The 17,493-nt window shown below is 41.1% G+C and overlaps 1 protein-coding gene across 1 annotated transcript; it reads left to right on the top strand.

Moving 5' to 3' along the window:
- The first annotated feature begins 3,792 nt into the window (after positions 1-3,792).
- On the top strand, positions 3,793-15,539 carry TGOLN2 (trans-golgi network protein 2). The gene is made up of 4 exons (XM_060250471.1): positions 3,793-4,006; positions 5,959-7,568; positions 11,980-12,063; positions 13,176-15,539. Exons 1-4 carry the CDS (start codon positions 3,892-3,894, stop codon positions 13,179-13,181), a joined length of 1,815 nt encoding a protein of 604 aa, XP_060106454.1. The 5' UTR covers positions 3,793-3,891; the 3' UTR covers positions 13,182-15,539.
- The last annotated feature ends 1,954 nt before the right edge of the window (positions 15,540-17,493 follow it).

The raw sequence follows: 17,493 nt of genomic DNA, 5'->3' as shown, positions 1-17,493 counted from the left end.
AAGTACTGTTGGTGGCAAAATGTTATATGTAAAGTACACTTTAGGTTTCGAAGTAGTTTGCATATTTCTTGAGTACTGTAAAATTGAGTTCCAAGGTTAATGGTGAAATAGGTCTACATGCCACAGTATGCATCTATACCTCAAATCCTTTCCTTGACTAGTGCCTGTTTTCATGTGTTATTAGAATGCTGTTATTATGTTAATATTCAGTGCAGCATTTTATCATTAATTTTTGATAGCATCATACAGCTTCCAGATTCATATAAACTGCTGTATCTATTAAACAACAACGATGGGAACACAACTGATGCTGTGGCAAAGTTTTTGCAGGCTGCTCTTATACGCAGGAATGTATTGTAACTTAAATTTGTATTAGACAGACTGACTTTTTTTTTGTACCGCTTTTAGACCCTTTTAGAATGCTCTTTTGTCTTTACTCATGTTGGCATGTTTTATCTATTTGTATGCATGTGTGTACATCTATTCCTGCCCCCTCTTTTATCTCTCCTTTATTGCCAATAAAGGTAACTGAACTGACTAGTGCCTGGGTCTTCTCCAGATTGTAAACAAATCCAGCACTGTTAATTTTTTAAATTATAACCAGGGCTTTGTTTGAGCAGAAATGCAGTTCTGGCTGGCTTGGCCACAAGGGGTATGGCCTAATATGCAAATAAGTTCCTGCTGTGCTCTTTCGACAAAAAAGCCCTGTGTGGAACAAAGGTGATGGCAGGGGTGTGGCCTAATATGCAAATGAGTTCTTACTAGGCTTTTTATACAAAAAAGTCCTTATTATAACTGTATTCCATTTGCTCATAAATGCATCATTCAGTACTGAAGAGCAAAAGTAGAGGATGGGATCCTATAGCAAATGGTCAGCCAGAAGGTTATGTAATTTTGCACAAATCTTTAGACTGATTTTATGGGCTAAATTATAGGTTAAATCTAGTGGTTCAAATATATGTATTCCATTTTACACCACCCTTCCTCCAAGGAAGGTTGGATCCAGCCAGATTTTTTCTCCAATCAGTCTCACCAAATTCCCTTTCTTACTACAGTCACCATCCCCACATGACTTCTGTCCATGCAGGTCACATGATCTGCAGTCATAGCCTTTTCGATGAGGTATGATTTGAGTGCTGCTATTGATCTACAAGGTGCACAGCCATCTGGATGGGACAAGGATGCCTGAGAATTGCCCTGCCACATAAGAATCTGCCTGCTTCTTAGAATCATTACTGGAAGCCCTCCTCTGGATTCTCCAACTATCCAAGTTTTGATGGGAAAATCAGCCTTGAGATTCTTATCCTATAAAAGAGATTTCCTTCTGGCGGCAAGTCAAAATGGTTTTATCCAGAGACAAAAGAATATCAAGAACTCCCAAATACTCCCTTGATGCTGTTTTATGTTGCTATCTTAATGTTTTGGTTAATTGAAACTAATTTTGTTAGCAGTCTTGAGTTAAAAGGTGGTGTGTAAATGCTGTAAAACAGATAATTGCTGCAGGTTGCTATTTTAGCAAAATTTTCAGCTGCTACATTCTGGGCAACTCAACTTATATACATAGGCTGTGCTATTTAAATTGAAAAAGACCAGTGATGTAAAAAAGGAGCAAAGAGCACATTACCCAAGTACAATTAAAATAATGGAGCCCATTAAACTGTTCTACCCAACAAAGCCAAGGAAGACTATTCGGTTTCATCACAATAAGACGATGCGAGTACTTAATAACTCTCCACTCTTTTGCTTCATCTGTTCTTTGCCTTGCAAGAGAATTGTGAGACTTAAATGTAACCAAAGATGGAGGAATGCGCAACTCAATCAAGCTTGCATTTCACTGTTCCAGTTTTAAAAGCCATGTAATCTGAACTAACCCTCTGCTCTTCTGGGCAGGATTTGTAATTCAATCAGCAGCCCCAATAGCTTGATTTTATTCTTCACACCCAATACCCCTAACAAGGGGGGGGGGGAGTGGAAGTCTCTGAAAGGAAGGTCAAAAAACTCCCCATTTTAAAACAATCAGTTTATCATGAAATGAAAGATCACTTCTGTTTCTCAGCAAAACTCAGGAAATGTGATGCATACCACAAGATGGTGCTGCATTACTATTATTTAACTTACTAATTATCTATAGCCTACTAATGACATGCTGGGAGGGAAAAGTATTTACATGATCTCATAGAGGGTCAGGCAGGCAGCCAAAGTTTCCAAACAGTCTTTAACAATAAACTAAATCAGACTGTGCTGAGCAGGAAAAAGTAAAAGATATGCATATTCCAATAAGATTCTGCTGCACTCTTATGTTTAAAACTTAAGGGCACAACCATACAATCATTAAAGAGCAAATAAAAATAATAAAAGCAGCATATGCCCCAGTTCTTAAAATAGGATGAAAACAGCAAAATAAGTTCTTTTATCATACCTTAAAGATCAAAAGACAGCATATAAACATCTTCAAGAAATATTAATTTTTTTCCTCTGTCTTCCCTATTTTCTCCCTGTATTTCATTTTTCACACCCTCTGATCTAAACATAAGTGTCTTTTAGATCAGAGGGTGGGAAAAATGAAATAGAGAGAAAATGGGGAAGACAGAGAAAAATTAATATTTCTTTAAGATGTTTACACGCTGTCTTTTGATCTTTAAGATATGATAAACTATTTTGCTGTTTTCATCCTCTTAAGAACTGGGGCATATGCTTCTTTTATTATTTTTATTTGCTCCTTAATGGTTTTATGGTTGCTTTGTGAATTTATGTTTTGCCACTGGATCTTTCCTTTTCTGTGTTAACAGGCATTGTAAACTGCTTAAAGAGACTTCTATTGAGTGCATGGAATCTATGTTTTAAATCAAATCCTACAAGGCAGGGTATTTTTTAGTACTGATGGCCTCCACTAGGAACACTGGTTTGTCTTTAGGTATCATGTGGAAACATTTTTCCACTTTCTGGGGGGAAATTCCTCTTTAAGACAAGAATTGTTTTATCCTATCCCACTATTTCATTTATAATTTTAAGCTATTATTTATTGTGGTAGTTTTCTATTTCACAGGGTTTTCAAAAAAATTAGTTTTACATTTTATTGTTAATTTATAGCCTGGCTTTTTCACTGATACTTGGGGCAGATTACAATTAAAAACAATTGGAGCAGTATACATATTAAATAATTACACATTAAATAATTAAACAATAATTAAACAAAACACAATAAAATAAATGTTATATTATACTTTTAATCTGTTTTAACTAGTTTCTTACTTTTTAAACGTTGTTTTATTTGTCCCAGTTATTTTATTGTTTTATTGTAACTGATTTTAAACAATGCTTGGAGAAACAATTAGTAAATGACACAAAAAATAAAACATTGTCCAATAAAATCCACAAAAGATAAGCAGTCTTGAAACAAGGGGATGGCTGTTCCACTACCTTATTTATTGAGACAGAAAACGACTCGAGGACAAACCACCCCCCGCCACCAATTTCCCCATTCTTAACTTCCAGTACAGAGACGCTCTCTACTAGGATCACAGAGGTGCTCTTGCCTAGAGTGGCACAATTCGGCTCTGGTCAACGAATCCCTTTGCGATGACGGCTTTAAATTTTTTTTAGCGGAAGTGGAGTCTTTCGTGTCACGTCACCCCCATCTCTATGATCCTTCGTACCCCCCCCCCCCCCCGCTTCCAGAAAGACTTTCGCTTATGACGTTTTCCTTTCTTCGACGTCCCTAGCGGTAGCGTTTTCATCTGTTCTCGCGAGAACAATGAGCGATATGAGGCGGGGGGGGGGGGAGGTCGAGTATCGTGGGTTTGACAGACGCCGGAAGTGGGAGGCCCGGACGAAGCTTTGGATGGTTTTCTTTCGTTGTGTGCCGGAAGCAGAAGAGATCCTTCAGCCGGCATGGCGGTGGGCTGGTTGAGTTTTGTGCTTCTCTTCGGAGTGGCCGCGTTTAGTACTGCGGCGCCGCTTGAGGCTGACGGGGGAGGCCCAGAGACTGCCAGAGGCAGCGCGACAGGTCAGTACGTAGCCTGGAACGATGCAGCTGAAGTCTGCCTGGAAGCCCTGTATCCAGATATGGAGTTACTGTCGCCCTTCCTCCCCAACTCCTTAAAGTTGCGCTTGAGGTGACTGGGGAAAGTGAAGTCGCTCCTCATTTGCACAGCCGGCTTCCTGGTATTTTTCTGCTCTATTTAGGCACCACCTGTTTGGCAAGATACTCTGGGGCAATTTCCAGTGTAAAATGCGATCAGACGAAATGATTAATGTCACGAAGGTCAGACTTTCTCCCAGGCTGTCGGTAAAACTGACGGCTTGGGCTTTTCGATTCTTTCTTGCCCTCCCCCGCACTGTGCACGGGTTTTGAAGTGGCTCGTGGAACTACCACAGGAGGTGGCTGCTGCTACAAGCATAGACAGCTTCAATAGGGGATTGGATAAGCATATGGAGTAGAGGTCCATCAGTGGCTGTTAGCCACAGCTCATCCTTGGAACTCTCTGGCTGGGCAGTGATGCTCTGTATTCGTGGTGCTTGGGGGGGGGGCTTCTAGTGTCCTGGCCCCACTGGTGGACCTCCTGATGGCACTTGGATTTTTTTTGCCACTGTGTGACACAGAGTGTTGGACTGGATGGGCCATTGGCCTGATCCAGCATGGCTTCTCTTATGTTCTTAACCGACCATGTCATGACAGAATTTTCACAAGTTGTGGTTGGTGTCTCTTAGGGTTGGTGGCATGAACTCTGATTGGTCCTTCCCTGGGGGGTGGGCGGCATGCAGGTCTCTTAGTAGATTCTGCCTCTTATGCATCCTCTTAGGTGATTATTATATATGTTCTAGGGTTGAGACCGGTCACTGAAAAAATGTCCTAGGTCTAACTATAGGTGAGTTTTGACTCAGATTAAACTTGGGTGGAGGGTAAATTTGAGTATCTGGTGCTCTGATTCCTCCTGGATTGGCCAAAAGTTACCCACTGAGCTTCAAGGAAGAATGGGGATTTTAACCTAGATTTTCTGGATCCTAAGTGAACATTTTAGCCAAGAGGAGGGGGTACTAATTGAGTTGTCATGATATAATGAGGGTGACATATTGCATAGGTTTATACACAAGTGACTTTTTGGACAGATGCCTTTGGAGCTTCTTTATGGGCTTTGTACTGTGCCTCTGCTACCTGGAACTAGAAGGAGAACTTCTCAAGATGTTCTGTGCAAGAATGCAGTAAAACGAGTCACTTTCAGAACTGCATTTCTGTTCCTGCATCGAACAAGCTTTTGTTTAAGAATCCCCAAACTTTTACATGTTGAACTAAGTGTACCTTTGTAAACTCAGAAAGATGAGACCTAAGCACAAGATGGCATGGATTTGCACAAGTGCACAATAGAACTACTGCAGAACTTAAAATAGGGCTGCTACTTTAAATGGGACTGTTCTTCATACAATTGATGGCTGCGGATTTATTCCCAGGTCTGAGGTGTTGGAGCTCTTCTTTAAAGCCCTTCATGACCATCTTTCCCTCTATAATCCCTCTTCAGCAGGATTGTTCTTTTCAGTAAATTCTAATGTCAGTCCCACCCCCACACACATCTAAGGCACATTTACCAACATAACTTCTGAAGTGCCTTTTCTATGCTTCTGGAATGGTCTCCCAGGAAAGAGGCTCTGTTTTTCTTGCTTCCCAGCAAAGCTGCTAAACAGTTATTCTGAAGAGCTATTGGGGTAGCCTGAGTAACAGGGGGAATTAAGGTATTCTTAGATTGATTTTATTGTATTATCTGTTTTAATATTTGTTCATAAAAACATGATACATTGTTTTCCACTTAGGGTCATAAAATGCTTAGGAGGAAGTTTGGTATATAAATGTTATAATTAAATAAAGTATGGATTTCATTTTGTTTGTAGTGTGTGGATGCCTTTGGCATCACTTGTTGTAGTGTGATGTGCTATATAATTTAAATGCAAACTTTTGCATTTCAGGGATGGTAGACATCATTCAAGGTTCTTCAAATCTCCCTGCAGATAAGCAAGACAATATTAAATCAAGCCAGAATGGCAACTCAAAAGATGTGATGCAAAACCATGTCTCTGTAGCCACAGATGGTGACCCTGATCATAATCCTGATGAGCTGGCAGGCAATGGTAAATCCAAACAAAAAGACAACTCACAAGTTATGCCCTCAAATGATGGATCTGAGATCCAGGATCATCATGCCCCTGCTGTTAGTCCTGACAAGCGGCCAGACAATGGTGAATTCAAACAAAAAGGTACCTCACAAGTTATGCCCTCAAATGATGGGAACAAGGATCATCATGCCTCTGCTGTTACTCTTGATAAGCAGCCAGACAATGGTGAATCCAAAGAAAATGGTAACTCACAAGTTATGCCCTCAAATGACAGATCTGAAAGCAAGGATCATCATGCCTCTGCTGTTAGTGCTGACAAGCAGTCAGACAATCGTGAATCCAAAGAAAATGGTAACTCGCAAGTTATGCCCCCAAATAATGAATCTGAGAGCAAGGATCATCATGCCTCTGCTGTTAGTGCTGACAAGCAGCCAGACAATGGTGAATCCAAACAAAAAGGCAACTCACAAGTTATGCCCTCAAATGATGGGAACAAGGATCATCATGCCTCTGCTGTTAGTGCTGACAAGCAGCCAGACAATGGTGAATCCAAACAAAAAGGCAACTCACAAGTTATGCCCTCAAATGATGAATCTGAGAGCAAGGATCATCATGCCTCTGCTGTTAGTGCTGACAAGCAGCCAGACAATGAAGAATCCAAACAAAAAGGCAACTCACAAGTTATGCCCTCAAATGATGGATCTGAGAGCAAGGATCATCACACCTCTGCTGTTAGTGCTGACAAGCAGCCAGACAATGGTGAATCCAAACAAAAAGACACTTCACAAGTTATGCCCCAAAATGATGGGAGCAAGGATCATCATGCCTCTGCTGTTAGTCTTGATAAGCGGCCAGACAATCGTGAATCCAAAGAAAATGGCAACTCACAAGTTATACACTCAAATGATGGATCTGAGAGCAAGGATCATCATGCCTCTGCTGTTAGTGCTGACAAGCAGCCAGACAATGGTGAATCCAAACAAAAAGGCAACTCACAAGTTATGCCCTCAAATGATGGATCTGAGAGCAAGGATCATCATACCTCTGCTGTTAGTGCTGACAAGCAGCCAGACAATGGTGAATCCAAACAAAATGATAACTCACAAGATATTTCCCCAAATGATGAATCTACAGGTGAGGGTGACAACATTGCTCATAATCTTGGGCCACTAGACAACACTGAATTAAATCCTCAGCCTTCAAAGTCAGATTCTGCATTGGAACCAGATGATGAAGACATAAGTAATGGAGATGGTGGTGATCAAGTGGAACATGAAGAGAACATGGTGGAACATGAAGAGAATGAGGAGAAGAAGGATGAGTCCTCCAAGGATGAGAAAAAGAACTCCCTTCCACCTGGCCCATCCACCAAAGAATCTGAGAATAGCCACTTTTTTGCCTACTTAGTGACTACGGCTATTGTTGTTGCTGCCTTATACATTGCCTACCACAACAAACGAAAGGTGAGTGTTTTTTAAGTATGCATGTTCCGTTTTCTCTGTCTTGGTCCTGAAAAATCACACAATCAGCAAAAGGGAAAACCCCCAATCTGAAAGTCAAGTCAGGAACCTATAACAGATATTTTATCGTTTTAGCGTGTGTTTTTATTATTTAGACCACTGAAGAAGGCCCTCAGGGCAAAAACACATTTGGTCTAGAGGTTATTATATATTTAACCAATATTTTGGTCCAGTGGTTATTATATGTGTAACTCGTATTTGTTGCTAGATCCCAGTAGGCAGCCGTGTTGGTCTAAAGCAATAGGACAAAGCAGTAGGCAAGTTTCACCTTTAAGACCAACTAAGTTTTATTCAGAATGTAAGCTTTTGTATGCTCTTAAGCAGACTTAATCAGACAAAAACTTAGTTGGTCTTAAAGGTGCAACTTTCCTACTGCTTTGTCGTATTTGTCGCTGTACATAATGTCTTAATGGATGTGTTATGATGCCTACTCTCTTTGTTTTTATCCACATTATATGAATGTTGTTTTTAATTTGTAGTTACTGTGTACTTTGAAATGTATTTTGTTCTGTGTTTTAGCTAGTCAACATTCTAGGCTCCTGATTGATCATAGGATCTGGTCTGGAATTCCTGACTGATTATAGGATCAGGTCCAAAATACTTCTTTACGCAGAGAGAGATTAAATTGTGGAGTTTGCTGTCAGAGGCTGCAGTGATGGTCACAGAAATAAAAAAAAATTAAAAGGGGATTAGATAGATTCATGAAGGATAGGTCTGTCAGTGGAAACTAGTCATGGTGACTCAGGGGAGCCTTCACATTCAGAGGCACTAAGCTTCTGAATCCCAGAGCCAGGCATCTGGGGAAGGCCTTGTCCTCTATGCCCTATTGTTGGCCCTCCAGAGGAACTGGCTGGACACTGTAAGAGACAGGATGCTGCACTAGGTGGACCACTGGTCTGATCCAGCACAGGCTCTTATGTTTTTATACTACTTCCTCTAAGTGCACAGGCAGGACGGTTTCCTCAGTCAGTCATAGCAAACTGATAGTCTGTACGTTGATTTTTATGGGAGCTTGTTCAAAGGCATCTCCCTCCCCACCAAATGGTGGGATTTCAAGCTGTGATAGGAAACTCTTGAGGAAGCTGGCTCGTTAATTCTGTCATTTTCTCAATGACTCTGAAGTGTATCATCATTAAAACATTTACATACAACACTTACGTAAGCATTGGTGGGGTAGATTCAGAAGCATTAGTACTTCAAAAGTATAAGGTCTTGTCATATCTGTGAGATGGGAGAGGTTGAATCTTAGTTATTTCAGAATTTATACCCTACATGTGCCTTCAAGGAGATCTCAGGATGGCTTACATTATAAAAAAAACGTTCTAACTAAGATCAGTTGGTGAAGTGTACTTGTATGTCTGTTGGGCTAATCTAAGTTCTCTGTGCAATGGCAGAAGCTGTGTTAATTGCTTTAAGTGTGTTTGTTGAAGCGCACCTGGTAGTTTCAGAAGTTGTTATGGTGATGCATGAAATCAGCTGAGGTTTGATTGAGAGAAAAGTATAGTTAACCAGTACCCTTGTTCCTGCTATATAAAGGATGCATAGGGAATGTAAAAGAATGCCTACCAACAAGGTTGAAATGGTTGCTGTACTCTAGTGGCAGTTCACATGCAAGGAATTTTTTCTGATGTGAACCAAGACTTTGTTTTGAAATGAATTCAGTAGAATGAATACTGCTTAGCATATTGGAACAGCTTTAGGAAGCTTCCAAATATTTGTGCATGACTTTGTGCTGGAATAATGAATAGAGAATGAGTGGGTGTGGCACAAACAAAGTGGTGTCTGCCAGTGACCAAGCTGAGAATCTGTGTTGACCAATATGTGACATAGTCTTTGATTGACTAGTCAAATACTAAAGTATTTTTAAGCATTTTCATTTGGACCATAGAAGATACTATAATTATCTCCATGAAGATAGATCCAGGTGGGTAGCTGTGTTGGACTGAAGCAATGTTACAAAGTTAGAGTCCAGTAGCACCTTTAAGACAAAGTTTTATTTAGACTGTGAGCTTTCGTGTTTGACAAAGTGTGCATTCAGTTTGCTATTAGACTCTTAACTTTGTAACATAATCATCTCTGGTTAGATGTTTCTGTTATTCAGGCAAAAAGACTACTTACTTTGTAACTGTTTCAGGAAATGTGTTTATAAATGTAAATGATTCACTTAACAGTTGTTCTCTTGTGCTTTTATTCTGTAACAACAGTAGTTAGAAAGAAAGTAAAGCAAAATAAAAGAGAAATATTACAGTTGTTGTGAACAGGGAGTACCTTAATGAAATACAAACAGTAAGCTGCCATCTGTATGACAGCATCCTTGACTTCATGATATATATTTGACCAGTCAGCTTACTGTGGTGAGCCAGCTCTAGAAAATTATATCTCTCCTCCCCCAAGTAGAATTTACCTGTTCTTCTAGCATAGAAAAACAGCTCTAGTGATTGCCATGATTACTTTTGGGCTTTAATAGAAAAGCTGGATATATTTCCAGTAAACTCCAAACTTCCTTTTCTGTATGAATCTTTAGGAAAAATGGAAGTTGCAGAAGGCCATTCTTAGCACTATAGACACTTTGCTTAAACTGGGCTTTCTGGTGTGCTTGAAGGTTCTCCTGTAATCAGGCAGCTGCTGCTTGTGTAAATAATTGGTAGTCATTTCCAATTTGTGTTTATATTTGCTATACTAGCTATAGTAACAGGTTTATTTGTTAAATCTGGGACCAGAGTAATGCATGGGCTGAAAACAAAAAGTAGCAATAAGTATCACCAGATTCATCACCCACTTCTGAACATAATGTTGAAAGTGGATCTGTGCATATATAAAACCTGTACGATTCTTCATACTGTTAAAGGTTTGTAAACCACCAGTTGTATTTTGCAAGAAGCAGAATAGCAGGGAAATTAAATCCAGGTGGGCAGCTGTGTTGGTCTGAAGCAGTATAACAAAGAGCACCTTTAAGTCCCACAAAGTTTTATTCAGGGTGTGAGTTTTCATGTGTGCACACACTTCCTCAGATACATTGAAATGGAAATTAACAGTTCGTGTGTGTATATAGGCAGATGCCTCTAACATACAACTTAATGATGTTTTGACATATGCAAAGGCCAAGCAGCAATAACAAGTTTATGCGGTCATCAGGTCATCATTGTTTGGATTTAATTGGGGTTGGTGGGGTGGGAGGAACAGTGTAGCAATAGATATGTCAGAACAGAAGACAGATGTATAAAGGTATCCTTCTTAATTGTTCAGAGTAGTAAACAAATTTTGAGCTTTTTGGGGAAAAGTGAATAGATTGAATGAAATTGATGTATGCTTCTGTTTATTTAACGGCCCCATGGTGCAGAGTGGTAAAGCAGCAATACTGCAGTACTGTGATCTGAACTCTCTGCTCACGACCTGAGTTCTATCCCAGCGAAAGCTGGTTCAGGTAGCTGGCCCAAGGCTGACTCAGCCTTCCATCCTTCCGAGGTCGATAAAATTAGTACCCAGCTTGCTGGGGGGAAAGTGTAAAAGACTGGGGAAGGCACTGGCAAACCACCCCGTAAAAAGTCTGCTGTGAAAACATTGTGAAAGCAACGTCACCCCAGAGTCGGAAATGGCTGGTGCTTGCATAGGGGACCTTTTCTTTCTTTTCCTCTGTTTATTTAGTAGGACAGGTTACAGAGTCATCACACGGTTTTGGGTGCCTGTCAAAGCAGTGTCCTCAATCAGATATCTCGCCTTGTGCAGACTATCAGGTGGATTGCCACTGTAGTGTGGAGAATCTACCCTACTCCTGCCATTGGCCATCAGGCACCTGTAGGGCAGGGCCATGAGCACCCTCCATCTTCTGAACAGCTCTAGCTTCTCTGGCTGCACTGTGGACACAGTTTCTTGAGGTAAATGCAGTGTAGCATACTTAAAAGCATAGAGTTCTCAATCTTGTTGAACCTGTGGATGCTTCTGGAATCTTGAGGACAGGGAATGGGCACCACCACAAAGCAGCTGCCACCAGTCACTAAATATTGACTGGTTGCTGGGACTGCTTACTTAATATTGAGAGACTGCAAGTCAAGCATCTTCCAGTGAAGGAGGCAGGCATTTCTGAACGGGTGTACCTTCAGAAACAGAAGTGAATGCCTGTTGGGTTCTTCTAGAGTCTGTCCTACACCAGTGGAGTAGAATAAAGCCAGAACTGGCTCTATTTTAGGAAAATGAAGCTGCTGCAAACGGGAAACGCATTGACAAGCACCATGCTGCCCTTGGGCATCATGTTGGGGATGACTGATGGAAGTGTAGGGTGTTTGTATGAGTGAGTATTAAGTCTCATTGCTGCCAATTAATTTGCCTTTTGTTCCCTTTCTCCCTGCCTCCAAAGATAATTGCCTTTGCTCTGGAAGGAAAGAGATCAAAGTTAACCCGAAGGCCCAAATCCAGCGACTATCAGCGACTGGATCAAAAGGTAAGCAACAGCAGCATGTGGCTTCTTGGCAGCCTCTCTGAAAATAAGCACCAAGTTGGGTGTCTGCTTTGCACCTTTTTTGGAGATGCTTTTTTTTTTTTTTTAAATGAAAAAAAAAAAGTTTTATTACCAAACTAGTTTGTATAAAACACAATTATACAGGATTTCTCTCTTTTTTTGTAAGTTTGTAATAAAACAGCATGAAAAGGCAGTGGCAAAATTTTTTTTTCCTTCTTCAAAAGGCAGCAGCTTGTAAAATAAATAGCTACCATTTTGCGTTTGGACAATAGCTGCATAAACTTTGTTGGAGATGCTTTTTATTGCAGTTTATGTACTGGGTCAGCACACAGTAGCCAGAAATATGGTTTGACAAGATGAGCCTTTGCAGTCTCTGCTAGGAACACGGACTCACCCCTGTGCTAGGCAGTTGTGGGGGAATCAGTTATATTATACAAGTTGGAAAGAAGTATTGTGGCAAATGCTGCTGCTGTTTAAACCATTAGGAGAAGAACATGAGAGAAGCCATGTTGGATCAGGCCAATGGCCCATCCAGTCCAACACTCTGTGTCACACAGTGGCCAAAAAACCTCCCAGGTGCCATCAGGAGGTCCATCAGTTGGGCCAGGACACTAGAAGCTCTCCCACTGTTGCCCTTCCCAAGCACCAAGAATACAGAGCACCACTACCTCAGACAGAGAGTTCCAACAATATGCTGTGGCTAATAGCCACTGATGGACCTCTGTTCCATATGATTATCCAATCCCCTGTTGAAGCTGGCTATGCTTGCAGCCGCCGTTACCTCCTGTGGCAGTGAATTCCATGTGTTAATCACCCTTTGGGTGAAGAAAAGAATGGCACCAGCACCAGGTATTCTTCTGTTATGTCTGGACCCCAGACTATGCTGAAAACTCCCTTCCCAATAAGCTTTTCTGTATTTTGTTTTCACTGGTATTCATATTGGATTTAAAATGCTCTCAGTCTGGCTGGAATTACAAAAATACATCCAGTAATTTAATAATTGAGCTGCATTACTGGAGTGCTTGAGGGGCAGGTGGGTGGGGAACAGTGGCCCAGTAAGTGGATTTAAATCTCCCTTTTCTTTCTCTGTGCAGATCTAAGGCAAAACCCAACCCCCCACACCTGATGCTGGGTTGAATAAGAAATCGCCCCGAAAATAAGCACACAGAAACAATGGGGGAACATCCTACCTTCCATCAGTACAGCCGTGATGCTCTTCAGCTGTGCCCAAGGGGAGGGGGGAACAGAAGTGCTTTTTGATTCTGCACGTGCACTTTGGTAACGGTCATGTCTCTGTCATTCTTTCCAAGTCCTCACCTGTTTGTGCACCCTTCTTGGCTACTTGAAGTTGGAGTGTTTTCTCCCATACTGTGATGTAAAGAACTGTCATGTACCGCCTGTGTCCAAATGATGTGGTCCTGTTCTGCTATGTTGGCACAAAGGGCTGTACTTAGGAGGTGCCTTGCCTGTCGAATAAGCAGGCTGCACGCTCTCCCTCCTAAACTCCTGGCATGATCTTGTGAATCGACATGGTGGAGTTGTAGTTGACTCAGTGAATGCTGTCAACAGCTGTGTGTAGTGTTGAAATTAGAAGCTCACTTTGGGATCCTTTGCACTAATTGAGACCTTTTGCTGGGGGAAGGGGAGTCTGTTGGACATTGTCCGCATGTAGATGACAAAATTTGAAAATCAACGAAAGACTTTCTAGAGAGGAAAGTCCGTGAAAAGAGGGGTCACGATGCACAGTTTGTGGTTTTCTAATTCTTTCTTTTTAAAAACGGCACATTGCTTACTATTATCCCGAAGATAAAATGATTTAAAGTTTGCTGGTGTGAGAGAATCTGAGCTGGAGTGTTTTGACCTTCCCCACTCTGCTCTGTGCCATGTTTCTTTTGAGAAGAATTTCCACAAATTTTTGTCAGTCATTAGTGCCATATCCCCATCACAAAGACACAAGAATAAAATCGCTGGCGCTGTTTTAAGTAACTTAAAAATGGTAATTTGCACTCAGTGATAATTTGCAATGCATAATTGTTCATAATTTGCCTTTTGCTGTGTAAATCCACTATTTTAGTCCCACACAGATTCTCATTCTTGATCCTAGGAGTCTGCAGATTGCTCTTGCATAAACCTGAACATCTTTGTTTTCACTTAATAGCTTTTTTTTTAAGTGTGTTTTTAAGTGTGAAGAACATTTGTCTAAAAATGTATGCTAATAGTCACCAATGCACTGAATGTTTTAATTCTGTAGTAGCACTATCATTTTCCAAAAGTCCTTGAAGTTTGAACAAATGTTCCTACAGATCCTTGTAATTCCATAGAGCAAGCTGTAATGCAGAGTAGTCTGTTCTTTGCATTTGTATGGTGGCCATTTGCAAACTGCAGCTCTTCCGAGGCTCACGTCTTATTTCCACTCATCCTAAGGAAGAGGGAGAATGTGGAGAAGAAAGTAATTCTGTCTACCTAAACCTCTTTCATTTTGCATGCTTTCCCAGTTCTTAATCAAGGATCAATTTAGGAAAACCTGCTTCAAGTCACATAATTGCAATTTAGGAGTCTTACTGTTTCTTCAATGTTCTTTAACGCTGACCTTTTTGGCAGCTCCCTTTAGCTTCCTTTCAGCTTCTGCCCACATGGGAGAAGCATTGCTTCTTTGAGAAATACTCTTGCAAGAACTGGGTGAGATGTAACCTCCTCCCTCGCTTGGAATGGAGGACTTACCCTCCTTCTCCTCCATCTGGAAAGGAGTCCTTTATTTTGAACCCAGCTGACCAAATTATTCTCACCCTTAAAATATGAATGATGGCATATGAACCCTTAAAATATGAATGATGGCATAATCATTTGTCTCTGGCGACACCAACCAACATTTGGATTTGTGTGTTAGCCATACATGCAAAGAAGTTGCAAAGAACCATCATGGTGATAATTCCCAGGCCAGTACGTGACTTCCTTGCAACCAGATGCAGTCCTCCTCTTCCAATACTGAATGGAGGTTCTCAGAGAGCTGCAGTGTGGCTCTGTGCAATTAAACCATTAGAGACTGACTTCTGTCATTATGCTTGATTTATGATGTTTTGTGCTCTTTTCCTTAATTCTCTCACAGAAAGAAGTCTGTGGAAGTGGGTTTTTTATTTTTTTAATTGAGTTTGTGTTTTCTCTAAGGCAAGAGGCCTAAAGTTCATTTTTGTTTTCAAATAAATTAAAACCTGGTCCACATTCTTTGTGTTCATGTATTTACCTAAACTTCAAATGAGTTTGCCAGGTAGCTTTTAGCCAGGTAACTTTCTTGCCAAATGTGATTCCCCCCCCCCTTTACAGCTTCTCTACTCTGTTTGAATCCACAAATGTGTGTTTCTGGTTCTGGCAGCTTTAAAATGAGACACTTTAAAAATTCAGACTTGTTTTTAAGTTTTGTAATTTTTTGTGCGGTGAACTAAATAAATGGATATACCAAACTGGTTCCCCCCCCCCCCCAGTTTCTTGGAACATTGACTCAACTATTAAACAGTTTTGCTTTGCATGGGGTTCATAGTAGGATCTCTCCATTCCAAACACATCCCTGTGTCCTTGCCCTAAAGAACTCTCATTAAACTCTCCCAACAAGAACTGGTGCCTGGAGACAGCCCTGCCTCCTTACAGTGAGTAGATGGGTGGAGGGGGGATAGGATATGGCTGTGTCATGCTCCCTTCCCCAATTTGGGAAGTAAATGATGCTGTACATGACATCCCTCTTATTCTTTGCCTTTTACATCTGCATAGATTGTGCATAGTTTACTTATTACTGCATGGGCTACCTGGTTATGCAGCTTCTGATAGCAAACAGTCCTAGACATGTCCAACAGTGTCTTAGATCAGCAAAATAAAAACTCAGTTGGCCAACCTTTAAATTAATTCTCTTCCAAGAGAAGTGCCATACAGGCAGGGCTTTTTTTGAGCAGGAACGCAGTTCCAGCTGGCTTGGTGCCAGGAGATGTGGCCTAATAAGCAAATGAGTTTCTGCAGGGCTTTTTCTACAAAAAACCCTGTGTGAAACAATGGTGACATCAGGGGTGTGGCCTAATATGTAAATGAGTTCCTGCTGGCTTTTTTTTTTTTTAAGCCCTGCATACAGTTAACCTCGGACTATGGAAGGAGCAAGAGTCCGGTAGCACCTTAAAGACTAACAAAATCTGTGGCAGGGCATGAGCTTTCGTGAGCCACAGCTCACTTCTGTCTGAAGCGAACTCATCCCCTGCCACAAATTTTGTTAGTCTTTCAGGTGCTACCGGACTCTTGCTCTTGTCTGCTGCTACAGACAGACTAACACGGCCGCCCATCTTGATCTATCTTGGACTATGGAGGAAAAAGAGCAGTGTCTCTGAAATTAATCTTAGCTGCCTTTTCGCTCCGCTTCATTGTGTATAAACTAACTAGGTGATGAGAAGTGAAACTGATCTCTTGAGGTGTCTTTTTCTTTGCATGCACTTATCTGTGTGAAGCCAGAAGGGAAGCTATTTGTCTGGTTACCCATAAAAAGAGCTGGAGCACTAAAAGCCAGCCTTGTGCCCCAAAAACAGGTTACAAAGATCTGAACAAATAGCCCACTGTTTGTATGACTGAGACTTTTGTTGGCACATTATTCCAGGTAATGTTTGCCTTTCCAATATTTGCTGAAGGTAGTTTACAAAGGTAAAACAATCTATATCTGAGAATTCACTAAAATAAATGAACAAGCCCAACTGAATCTTCATATTCTTCTGTTTGCCTTCCCCAAATTGTTATGAGGCTACATTTGCCTCTGTTGCTGCACTTCAAAGCTGGCAAAACCTGGATTGGGAAGCTGCTGAGCCCGTCAGGGGAGGGCGCAATATAAATATGATAAAATAAATCTTGTTCTAGCTGTTTAAGTGTTCCGAGCATTATCGGAGGCATGTCTGTTATATGACATGCTCCCAGTTCCATCCTTTGTTATACGACATGCTCCCAGTTCCATCCTTTGTTTGTCAGTTGTGTGCATATAATTAAGGCGTCCAGTATCCATCGCTTTTCTGCTAAATGAGGATTCTTGTTTTTTGCAGGAAGAGCTACAAGTGATAGTCTGCCATGACCTTGATTAAGGAGTCAGTAGGAGTACCAACACTTATAGGAAGTGCAGCCCTACTCTTGAACCTTTTATGTGCTGCGTTCACATTTCCTCCAAGGAGAGGAAAGCAGTGAAGTTAGGCTAAAACATTATTTGGCATTAGTTCTCCCAGTGAATTTCATGGCCCACTGGGGATTTGAATCCTGATTTTCCAGCTGGCTCCTAATATTGATTTATTAATTACAATGTCTTTTCTTCAGTGAGCTCAGTGGGCCGTAAATGTTTTCTGCAGCTCTAAAATCCTCCTGTGCAGTAGGTTGTCCAATTAAAACATCCCCCCTCCCCAA

This window comes from Heteronotia binoei, chromosome 12, assembly GCF_032191835.1.
Source record: "Heteronotia binoei isolate CCM8104 ecotype False Entrance Well chromosome 12, APGP_CSIRO_Hbin_v1, whole genome shotgun sequence".
NCBI classification, from domain to species: Eukaryota; Metazoa; Chordata; class Lepidosauria; order Squamata; family Gekkonidae; genus Heteronotia; species Heteronotia binoei.
The sequence above is the reverse complement of the archived record's forward strand: the minus strand, read 5'-3'. Positions and strand labels throughout refer to the sequence as shown.